We start from the raw sequence: 11,711 nt of genomic DNA, 5'->3' as shown, positions 1-11,711 counted from the left end.
CATGTAAAGCATTTTGTAACTGTGTTTTAAATGCTAAATAAATAAAGTGTATTACTTAATAACTCTATATACAAACTATTCAACACTCTACAAACCCAGAAGACTTCACATGTTTATAATATTCCAATGTTTAAATAGCAAAATACTATTTTTCCTCTTTTTTCTGGCTGATCTTCTGTAGGAATGTGTTGTTTTTTTTCGTTTCTGAAGATCATCCCGTTACATTTGAGATTTTAACGTTAAAGGGATCCTAAGCCAAGATATTTGTGAATCCCAAAAATGTCCTCATAACTTTTTACAAATTGCAGTGTCAGCCTCGATAACAACAGAAAAAAATTAATGTGTGCGATGACAAGTGCTGAATTATTCACATATCTTTATTAGTTCTGCAGAATTTTAACAAAGGGGTGGTTTTAATCAAGCCAGAACAGTACAACTAACATAAATGCAAACAATAAATTTGAAATATGTATAAATTCGGTAGCATTTTGTTCTCTCAACAATGCATTACTGTAACTACATTTATCACCTACATCAAAAGGAACATCTTCTTTTTTTGGACAGGGTTGCTATGATTGCACCATTATGATAGGCCAATAGGCTATCTACACAGATAAAAAAAACACATAAAGGAAAGCTCAAATGGCACATATTTTCTCTGTCAGTTCACCATAATATAATAACAGTAATAAAGATGATAATACTATGTAATACCGTAGAGATAAGTTAATATTCTTGAGCAACATCTTTGTATGCTGGCATAAACAACACATATAAAAGCCATGATATTCACATCTGAGTCTACTGTACATCATCACTTGTGTGTAGGACACGACATAGTGCAGTTAGCCTGAATGATCCCCACGGTTCCGATTTTTTAAAATAACTTCCATCTCACCTGCTTTGTCTAAAATGAAATATACAGAAGAAAGTGGCGTTTTCCAGGATATACAGACTCTCACTGCTCTTACGTCAAGCTCTGATGCACATATTCCTGCAGTTCGAGAAAATCCCTTTGCTCTTAATATATCTTGACTCGCTGTATTGCCACTAGTCCCTCGATCTTCAATCTCATACGCTGAAGCTTTTCATATGTATACACACATGCACACGCCTGCTTTGCACACATTCGCTCTCTCATACACACATTTACAATCTATATCTATTATAATTATTTCTTTCTAGTATATCATACATTCTATAAAATGTTACTTCTTTTTCAACTTTGGGGATACCGACTGCTTCTTCAGATTTCTTGGCGGCGAATGCACAAAGTGAATGACACAATTATCATAATAATCAAATTCCAATTGTGTGCTTCCGTTCACATTCTCCTTTGCAGTCCAAGCCAGTTGGGAGCACCGTAACAGCTCTCTAGTGACCTCCAGCGTTTGTTTTCAGTCACAGCAGACAATATGTGGCTAAGGCGAACCACGGCTCTCTTTCAGGGGGGGGGGGTTGATTATCTGCTAAACATATCCATCTAATTCAATTTGTACAAAATATAAACTCTGTTGGTCTTAATGATGTGTTTAAGTGGGCCGTGCGTGTCGGACCCTGTGCATGAAACGACTTAAAAATGAATCGAGAATCAGTCTGTGTGACCTTAAATGTCGACGTCTGCTGGGATTTGAATGAGATAGTCCAGCCACGTGTAATGATGTGTAACTGGTTTTACTGATATCATTAAAGCATTGAAAATAATAATCATACTCTTGATATTTTTTTCTTTTCATCTATTCCCAGCATTATTTATTCTCATATACATGCTGGAAAGAATGGAGTAAGGCGCTCTCTGGCCAAAAGTTAACATCACACACTCTGACCACTAATTCTACTTTTACATTACCAGTGACACAGACTTACAATGAATAAATACCGCATAATATTCTTGTTGATCATTTCTGACAATATCCCTGATTGTCTTGGTCCTTTTCTAGCATTGGGCATTAGATGACCCCTGTGTTAGTGCTGTTTGACATTGTCATTTAACATTTTGTCTTCCTGCCATCCATCAGTATGGCACACTTTTCAGGTACCCTGGTTCTGTAGGACGAAGTTGTGCACAACTAGTGAGAAAAAGGCTGTATAGGAAAATTGAAAAATCATTTACAGATGGAATATAATTCATTTTCCTGTTCAGATGATCTGCTTGTTACTGAAAATGCTGGATTTAACGTTCAGCCTTTGTTGCTGTTTAGTGTCTAGTTGCATTGAAAAGTATGCCAGACCGTTCTGATTTATCCTATTGCAGACTGAAATGATTTTCTACTGTTGTTTGAAGTGGTTTTGTGTCAGAGGCCTTGTCGCTGGGTGTAATAAACTGGGTAATATGCAACGTTTCATGGAGCTGTCTCTATATCTCAGTGGACTCTATCCTCTCCAGACGGGAGGCTCCTGCCCAGGGAGGGGCCAGCTGGTGGAGAGAAGGAGGGCCCTTCTGGTCTTCACAGGGTGGGGAGAGGGTGAGGGCAATGGGGCCAGAAATAGAGGGTATGGGCGGAGGAGACAGGGGTGAGAGGCCTTGTGGTGGCGGTGGAGAATTGGAGGAGGTGGGGGAGGTGGTGGTGGTGGTTGTAATCGTGGTGGTGGTGGAGGTTGTGGATGGTTTGGCTCCCAACAGGCTCATACGTTTTTCCAAAGCTTGGTTCTTCTGCAGCGTTTCCACATAGCTGAGCTGCAGCTGAGCCTGGTATTTTAAAACCCGTTCCTTCTCGTCCTGCCAAGTGTGGCGCTCCTGGTCAAAGTTGAGGGCCTGACGTTCCCGTTGCTGCCGCTCCAGACGTAGTGCAGCCTGTAGCTGCTCTAGCTGCCTGCGCAGCTCCCCTGCTTCATCCCAGTGACCCTCCTGGCCCCGCTGTGGCTGGTGGGCATCCTGACGCAGTTGCACCTCCTGACAGAGTTGGGCCTCGTGACGTAGCTGGGCCTCTTGACGCATTTGGGCCTCATGGCGGAGCTGGGCCTCCTGACGGAGCTGGACTTCCTGGCGCAGTTGAGCATCCTGACGGAGCTGGGCCTCTTGACGCAGCTGCACATCTTGCCGTAGTTGGGCCTCTTGACGGATTTGAGCTTCGTGGCGGAGGTGAACGTCCTGACGAAGTTGGGCCTCCTGGCGGAGTTGAGCCTCAGGCCGACCCTGGGCATCCTGACGCATTTGCATGTCCTGCTGCATGTGGGCATCCTGCCGCTGCTGCACTTCACGCCATTGAGCTTCTTCACGTTGCTGCCTCTCCTGTCTTTGAGCCTCCTGCCTTTGGGCTTTGGCTTCATCACTCTGAAGACTCAGCAGGGTTTCAGAGGTGGTAAGGGAGTTGGTCGAGGACTCAGTGGGGTTACGTGGGCAGTGGACAATGCCCCATGGCGGCAAAAGTCCTGCAGCAGCGAGGTTCGGGCTTATTACAACTTCTGCTCCTCTGCTCACTTCACTGAGAGCCCGCTTTAAACTGAGCACCTCTGCCTCAAACACACCCAGCTTTTCTCTGAGGATGGACACCTGAAGAAAGGAACAGGTAAAGGTTATAGAGCTTAAATAGAAGCTCATAGAAACTCACATTTGGTTTTAAATGTAATTAATGACAACTCACTCTATGTGTGCTCTGATTTCATGTCTCAATTCAAAAGAAAAAAGAAAATTGACAATTCCAAATAAATGGAGCAATCTCAGTCAATTCTCTCAAGATGTACAAATACACAAAAAACGTCACAGTCGACAATGTACTTCTTTGAATCTTTAGCAACACACGATCAATACTTAGCGAAACACTCGGAAGTCGATGGGATGAGGGGTTGTTGGACGGACGGACAGATGGACGGACAAATGGTGGTCTTAAACTCTTTAGTAATGAAATGGCCAAGCTGCTTATGGGCTCTTACAGTAAAAAGAAGGGAAAAAAACAGTTGCAGCTGTAAAATATAATGTTGCCCAATTCCCAATTTGTTCCAGTGTCCTCACCACGATTTTAGAATCCTTTCAAAGGATTTCCAGGATTAAATGATCAACTCTGTAGATTAAGTGGTGAGGATCTGAATCCTGCAATCTCCCTTGCTGCAAATTATATTCGGACTGCTTTGGATAAAAAAAAAAAGCATTGTATTGGTCTTTTTGTAGAACCTAGTAAAGCCTTTGATAGAGTCGACCATTCCCTGCAGTTACACAAGATTTTCCACCTAGACCTTGAATTGTTGTAGGTTTATGTTTCAGACATTTTCCTCTTGTTCATATGTGAAGGGCAAAATCAAGGAACACATTCCTGAAAACTATAAACATATTGGTTATATATTAAATCTTTCAGTAACATGGAGAGCTGGAATAATACTAAGTGGTGTTAATTGTGTTGGGGCTGTTTTGGTGGATTATTAACTCCTGTAAGTTATTCATCTGTCTTTGTTTCTGTGTAAGTGTTAAACTCCCAGTGCTGTGAGTACTAATTGCACCTACCTCTGACAGTGTCCTCCTCAGCTCTACCTCACACTTCTCCAGCTCCATACTCTTGGTGCTGTAGGAGTCCTTCAGGCCCAGCATGGCCTCCTCCCGCTCCCTCAGCTGGGCATTGAGCTCCTTCAGCTGCCCCCTCAGGGCCACCATCTCTCCAGCTCGCTGAGTCACTTCAGCCTGACTCTCCCTCAGCTGCTGTTTGAGCAGGGAGATCTCTCCGGCCTTCTGACACACCTGAGGAATGAGTGAATGGGTCAATGGTTATTTTATTTTACTATGTGGTAAATATACACCCTATCTTGTGGGTTGCCTGTACACACATACTTAGGTTCACACACACTCTGATACTAAGCGCTCATCTGCCCGGTCAACTGGGAAGTAACCCGGATAACTTTTTTACAGAACCAGTCACTCGTCTCACCTCCCACTTAGTCTCCTCCAGACGAGGCAAGATGTCAGCCTGCTCCTTCCTGTAATCCAGACACTTCCTCTCCAGGTCCTCTCTCTGGGCCAACAGAGCCGCCATCTCCTCCTGGAGCCTCCTCTTGTCCTGGGACAGACGGCTTATCTGGGCCTGCAGGGCAGTCTGGGAGCGCTGAGCCCGTCGCGTCACCTGCAAAAAGACACATAATATCCATCTGTATGTGGAAGTTATGTACAGCTATGACATGCGATTCTAAAGCCGAAGTATTAAAAGGTAATGAATATCTGCAAGTTTGGTTTAAATGCACTTCAGATGATTCTGGAATCTAATCTTGATATTAAATAAAACATTTTTAATCGGGTTGTTGAATGCTTGAATGTCTCCCTCACAGCAGAATCAAAAAAATCGGATTTGTTTGACTTTTGAACTGGATTTTAAGAAGCGGAATATTAGAATTGTCATAAATTTTCAACGTTTGTTTTCCTCCATATCTGTCTGTTGTCAGTGTTTGCCAAAAAATCTTGTCAATCATCATATTAAATTCTGACCAGATTCTGCACATGGGTTGCATTTGGACTTAAAATCTAAGTATGTTTTGTCGTATTTAAAGTACTCAGTGAGGTCACCTGCTGCAGGCGTGAAGCGTAGTTCTGTCTCAGCTCATCCATCTGTCGCTCCCAGACACGCTGCTTCTCCTCAAACACCTGAATGATGGCGGCCTCACTTTGGTCCAGGTTTCTGCGCATGTGCTGCACCTGTTTGAAAATAAGAAAATAAGACATTTAAATAAGAAAGGTAGAACAGAATCAAGTCGAAAGACAAAATGTGGGGCTGTTGGTAATTGGCCTTCTGTGGTAAGCAGCCACAAATATGTCCCAGGATACAGTGTACAGGAAATCAACACTTCTCATTGGCCTCTGACCTCTTGCTCTTTCTCCCACAGGCGGTCCTCGAGGTCCTGGATGATGTCATCTGAGGAAGGGGAGGGGCGCAGAGGTGCAGGCGCATCACTCAGGTGGCTCAGCCTCTGATAGGACGAGGAGCTCTTTCCTGAGGACGACCGGCCGCTGTCTGAGGCGCTGAGTCCGTTCTGGAGGAAGGAACCACATCCCGACACGTTACAGATGGGTACAGCAACGTGCACTAAGGTCTACACTAAGGCAGTATGGATGATGGCCGTACCTGATAGCCAGGCTTTTCAAGCTTGTCCAGGCCTGCAGCTGCCCCAGCCATGCCCAACCTATTGATGTGGCTGGTGGAAGCACTGAGAGGCCCCAGGACTGCTGGGGGCCCACAACCAGACCCCGAGCCCGTGTAGGTGGGCAGGCTGGTCAGGGAGTTTCTACCTGAATCAGACATCCCTCCCTGCACCACTTCATTACCATTCCCCCCACCCTCACTTCTGCTCACCCTCACTGGGCTGTCCTGGTCCAGGAGCAGGGCCTCTGGGACCTCTCCTGATTCACCTCCTCCGTCCCTGCCTCTCCTGCCTCCTCTGCTCTCACTGAACCCTTCACTCCTCGCCTCAGTCTTGCCCTCGCTCCCAGCCCCTCCTGCCTGGCCCACCAGGTTCTGCATGGAGTGGAAGCTCTTGGGAACCACCGGCTTGAAGGCAGAGGGACGGACGAGGCCTGAGTTGTTCTGCATCGCCTGCCAAACAGATAGAGGACGGAAGGAAGGAAAGACAGTGTGAGATAATATAGTGTAATAAAACTTTCTGTAATAAAATTCTGCATTGTAACACGAAGATTATAGGACATGCTTTTTATGATTTTCTTTCCCCGAACTGTTTCAAATGCATGAGTTAAATTTTGAGGATGATTTTTATTTATTTACTTATTTTTTATCTTTTTTAATACAATACTCTTCTGTCTATTATCTATTATGAGTGGGTATATTAATTCCTTCTCTCCATAGTGGCCGTGAGGTGAATCCTTCAATGTAAGTGGTTGAAAATACGTTTGTAAGTTCGGCCAAAGCTCATATGTAACTTCAGCAGTCTTAGATAGCAAAATAAAGTAAGTATCTTCCAAAGTTATAGTTTTTTACACAATTTCTCTGTCACGGGCCCTCCAGCACAGCTCAACAAGGAAATACTGTTCGAGACAAGTAAGGGATTTATGCAAAAGACTATAATTTTGGAGGATACCAACATAATTAGGATAATTCAGTCTCTTAACTTGACAATGCATGAAGTGTATAGTGCATGTTATAGTCTTTTATGTATGACATCAGGAGGCGCCTGTTTGATTTGTCTGAGCATGCTACTGAAGCCTCAAAATACCTTAGAATGAAATTTGACCGCATTTTTCAACACACTTTTCCCTCCTTATTTGTATCTGAATTGTGCAGAGAAAGGGAACACCTCACAGCCAGAGGTGTGCAGAGGAGGAGATTTCACAACTCTCTCAACATCCATATAAGCACTGAATTTAGACTTGAAAAACCTTGAACCTACTTTTCAAAGATACCAAATGTAAATACGGATTCCAAGTGTTTTTGCTTGTGACCTCTTGTCACAGGTTGTACATCTATGAGGAATTCAACTTTAGAGTGAAGTTTTTAAGACCTGAGGTGCTAAAACTAAACTGAAAATCACTTCCTTGACCAGTAATCCTCTTGTGACCCCTTAGATTCAATTGAAACCCGCCTTTTTTAGGAAGTTACATGTTGTGAACCACACTCCTTCATCTTGAAGTACCTGCTCCAGTTTTCCTGACACTGGCATGATCTTCGGCGGGTTGTGGTTGGGAGGGTTATGGCCGCCTGGGTTGTTCTCACTGTCGCCTCTGGCAGCTGCCATCTCTCTGTGCTGGTGTTGGGTCATGCCAACGCTGCTCTTCTCGTTGGCTCCCCGGCCCACGATGTTCCCACAAACATCCAGACCTGCGGCCTGCATTTCCCTCTCTCTGTCTCTCTCCATCCTCTCGTTCTCCAGTCTCTCCCTCTCTCTCTCCCTCTCCCTTTCCCTCTCTCGCTCCCGCTCCCTCTCTATCTTCTCCCTCTCAATTCTCTCTCTCTCCCTCTCTCTGGCTCTCTCCCTCTCACGTTCCCTTTCCCGTTCCAGCCTCTCCCTCTCCACTCGTTCCCGCTCCCTCTCCCGGTTTCTCTCGCGCTCGCGCTCCCTCTCTAACCTCTCTCGGTCCCAGTCTCGGTCCCGGTCCCTGTCTCTCCCCCTCTCACGTTGTCTTTCCCTCTCCCACTCCCTCCGGCCTGCTCCATTGCCACACTCCAACTGGTTGTTGTTGGACGGGGCCGCCATGGTACATTCAGTGTTGGTGGACGAGGCTGTTTCGGTGGGCCGGTCAGTCCCGGTACAGGTCCCAGTCCCGATACTAACACTCCCTCGTTCATCACTAGAGGCCGTCCCGTCTGATATAGTCGCTGGGGGGCGAGGCAGCCGCTCTGCACTACAGCTGCGGTCGGCAGGGCAACGGCGAGAGAGAGGAGGGGCACGGGGCAGGGTGGTCCTCGTGCCCACAGACTTCATGGCAAACTCCTGCTCTCCTGCCACCCCACTGCCAACACTGCCCATAGTGGGGGTCAAAGGTCAGGGATTAGAGGTTAGGAGTCAGGATTGGGGAGGGTCACAGATACATTTGGAAGTAGTGTGGGTCATCACAACCTAATGCAGGTAGTGGGGGCACACACACTAGAGGAACACAGAAAAACGAAAGGAGTTATACAATATTGTAATTGCATAATACCAAGTTATACAATAATAGCTAATGCAGAATAGTCTCCAGCCCACATACAGGGGCAGCGTGGTCCTCCCACTATGATACAAATGAAAAGGGTCAGATCAATAAAGTTTGGACAACCTTGTGTATGAAGTCTTATGTTATATCTCATGTTACGTGACCTGACATTAAACATTGTATGTTTGGAGTCAATTAGGCCCCAGAACCACTCAACGCTCTTGTGAAATAAACTAATAAACTCTAGAAACAGGAATCTAAATGGACTTATTTGAGGTTTTGGAAGGGTTCGTGGGGTGTAAACGTCAGTCACAGATAAAATGAAAAAATATTGTGTCTCTGACTCAAATCAGAAGTAATACATATGATGTTTTCAGTAATGATGTCATTAAATTTCTGCTTTATAAGCTGTTTTTGAGAATTCACAAACCAGGTGATTTGATTATGCATCACGATGAAAAGACAAGTGTTAAGTGTGTTTTTAGAGTTGTTTAAGGTGATAAGATTTGAGTGAAAGGTATATTTTGAAGTTATGGGATTGCTTCATAAAATAGATGTAATACCATATATGACATTACATTAAATTAAAGTGCATTCAACTACAATCCAACACAAAACTACCATAAACTATGGCCTAATTTACCATATAGCTTTGTCATGGTCTCTCAAAAATGAACACAACATCATCATCTCAACATTTTCAACTACCCAGAAGAAAAACATGTGCATCACAGGGCTGATGTATTGAATGAAGCTGCAGTGTACAGATATTCCTCTGAATGTGTCCATCTTCTGAGTTGCAGGTAGACCTGCAATAAATGCAATTTAATACAACAGCCCTGCAACAAGTCTTACACTCTTGAAGGTTATAATGTTCTTTTTTTTTATGATTTAGCTTAATGGTCATTGTGCAGCATGTAGTTTGTGCAACTGGTGTGTTCTAATCAAGCTGGGATTACCAAGTCGGCAAAGGCTGAAAGTTATCGTGACTTTATGCTGATTTTATTCATCTATGAAACACAATAAAAACTAAAATGGTACCTGCCAAACGGTTTTCACATTTTTTAATCAAATTAAGAAGTCCTCTTTAACAGAGGGGCCCAGAGTCAAAATCCACAGGAATACCTTTACTATTCACTATACCCTCAGTGGATTTTGTTTCCTGGAGCATATTCATTAACACATATATAACATGTATGATAAAATTATCGCAAGCTAACTGACAGCTGAGATAGAGCTCTGGACAAAATTAATAGAGGGGTGTTGTGTTTCATTTTTAGCTTGGTGCACCTCATAATTGGAACTGAAAGTGTATATTCTGAGGATGTAGTTTGCTGTGTAGTTGAACTACATTATATTATTGTTCTGGGCTACAGGTTTAGGATGATATAATAATATATAATGTTAATACGTAACTACTACACTTCCATCTGAGAACTGCTTGGGACCTTCGACATCTGCAACTGTTTCACTTTGTTTCATGTGAGTCAATCACAGTCTCCTGTGTCGAAAAGGCAAAACTGTCCAAAACCATTGAGAGAAACACCTCTAACACAACACAGCGTATGTAATATGCACATATAACGTAATGCATTACAATTCAACATTACCAAAAACTGCAGCTCAGCTTCCACAATGACCATAAAATTGAATCAACCATCCAAAATAGAATATATAACCAATCGATCTGGGCAATAAAATCATAAAAATAAATATTGCAATATAATTTTCAGTAACAATATGACACAGGTCCAATACATCAATATGCATTGTGTAAACACAGTGAGGACATATAACACATAATTGATCGACTGCAGATTTGTCAAATGTTTTGCTGTTTATCAAGTGTTTGTCATTCTCTGCAACCTGTACCCAGGAGCAAAGACCTTACCTAATGCCTTAGTACTTTATTAGTACCTCATAAAGTGGCAATTCAGAGTACACACACACACACACACACACACACACACACACACACACACATGCACACACAGATTGCCTATGTATCTTGGGGGATATGAAGCCATATGTAGCCATCATACACTCAATTGCAATGTAAACACATTAAAATCTTACAGTAACACACCAACCAGAAAGATAGATAGATATATAGATAGATAGATAGATAGATAGATAGATAGATAGATAGATAGATAGATAGATAGATAGATAGATAGATAGATAGATAGATAGATAGATTGATACGCAGTCATGCCATTGCACCTCCCCTCCTCATGCAGCCCATTTACTAGCGCTTTACTTCCACTTGGGTGAATAGTAGTAGTAGTAAAAATACACTGTGTCCATCTATCTCCTGCTCTGCCTCCTTTTCCTTCCTTCCCTCACGACTCTCTCTCTCTCTCTCTCTCTCTCTCTCTCTCTCTCTCTCTCTCTCTCTCTCTCTCTCTCTCTCTCTCTCTCCCTCTCTCTCTCCCTCCCTCTCTCTCCCTCCCTCTCTCTCTCCCTCTCTGCATCCCTGGGCGGTATAAGGGCGGCTTTAGCAGCATCCGCATCCAGCCCTCCATCCACTGCGCTCCCAAACAATTACTCGCTATACTAGGCCTGAGACAAGAGAGCACACACACACACAGACAGACACACACACACGCACACACACACACACACACACACACACACACACACACACACACACACACAGGAGGGAATAACGCGGGGCCCTGGCTGCGTGAGAAACAAACACATCTGGATCAGAGCGTCGCTGACATTGACGGCGAATCATGCGGTGCCTTTGATTTACCGATTGTAGCATCCGGGCGATCCATCATCAAAGGCTCCTGACTCTGCGGTGGAAAGATGGCAGCGTCACTACACAACACTGTCTCACGGCGCCAGCGTCGGTCGCGGTCGGTCTGATTTATCCCTGCAATGCTCGGCAATATCACAGAGGGGTTGGGGGGGTGGGAGGGGGGGGTGGGATGCTGTGTCTTCGGCCGCTGTCACCGTCGGATGCTGATGATGGAGTCGGTCGGTGGGTACGCGCATCAGCTGAGAGACACACACCCACCTCTGGTCCCGCCCCCTCCGGCTGCATGATGCAAACGCCCCCTTCTGGCATCCACCCAGCGCTCCCCCTCGGGAAAAGCCGGGAGAGTCAAGTACAGTCCCTCTGGGAATGATGGATGGATGGATGGAT

The 11,711-nt window shown here is 44.5% G+C and overlaps 1 protein-coding gene across 4 annotated transcripts; it reads right to left on the bottom strand.

Moving 5' to 3' along the window:
• Positions 1-359: 359 nt before the first annotated feature.
• Positions 360-11,479, bottom strand: lzts3b (leucine zipper, putative tumor suppressor family member 3b). 4 transcript variants are annotated; one of them, XM_035164991.2, is made up of 8 exons: positions 11,316-11,479; positions 7,561-8,511; positions 6,042-6,509; positions 5,782-5,949; positions 5,486-5,614; positions 4,857-5,048; positions 4,439-4,669; positions 360-3,493 (listed from the first exon to the last, which is right to left on the bottom strand). In XM_035164991.2, exons 2-8 carry the CDS (start codon positions 8,392-8,394, stop codon positions 2,357-2,359), a joined length of 3,159 nt encoding a protein of 1,052 aa, XP_035020882.1. In that variant the 5' UTR covers positions 8,395-8,511; positions 11,316-11,479; the 3' UTR covers positions 360-2,356. The 4 variants fall into 4 exon arrangements, with proteins under 4 accessions (XP_035020882.1, XP_035020885.1, XP_035020884.1 ...); XM_035164994.2 differs by having other exon boundaries at positions 6,270-6,509; XM_035164993.2 differs by having other exon boundaries at positions 7,561-8,386.
• Between the last annotated feature and the right edge of the window lie 232 nt (positions 11,480-11,711).

Source organism: Hippoglossus stenolepis, chromosome 9 (assembly GCF_022539355.2).
Source record: "Hippoglossus stenolepis isolate QCI-W04-F060 chromosome 9, HSTE1.2, whole genome shotgun sequence".
Taxonomy (NCBI): Eukaryota; Metazoa; Chordata; class Actinopteri; order Pleuronectiformes; family Pleuronectidae; genus Hippoglossus; species Hippoglossus stenolepis.
Note: the sequence above shows the minus strand (reverse complement) of the source record. Positions and strands in the feature narration are given on the sequence as shown.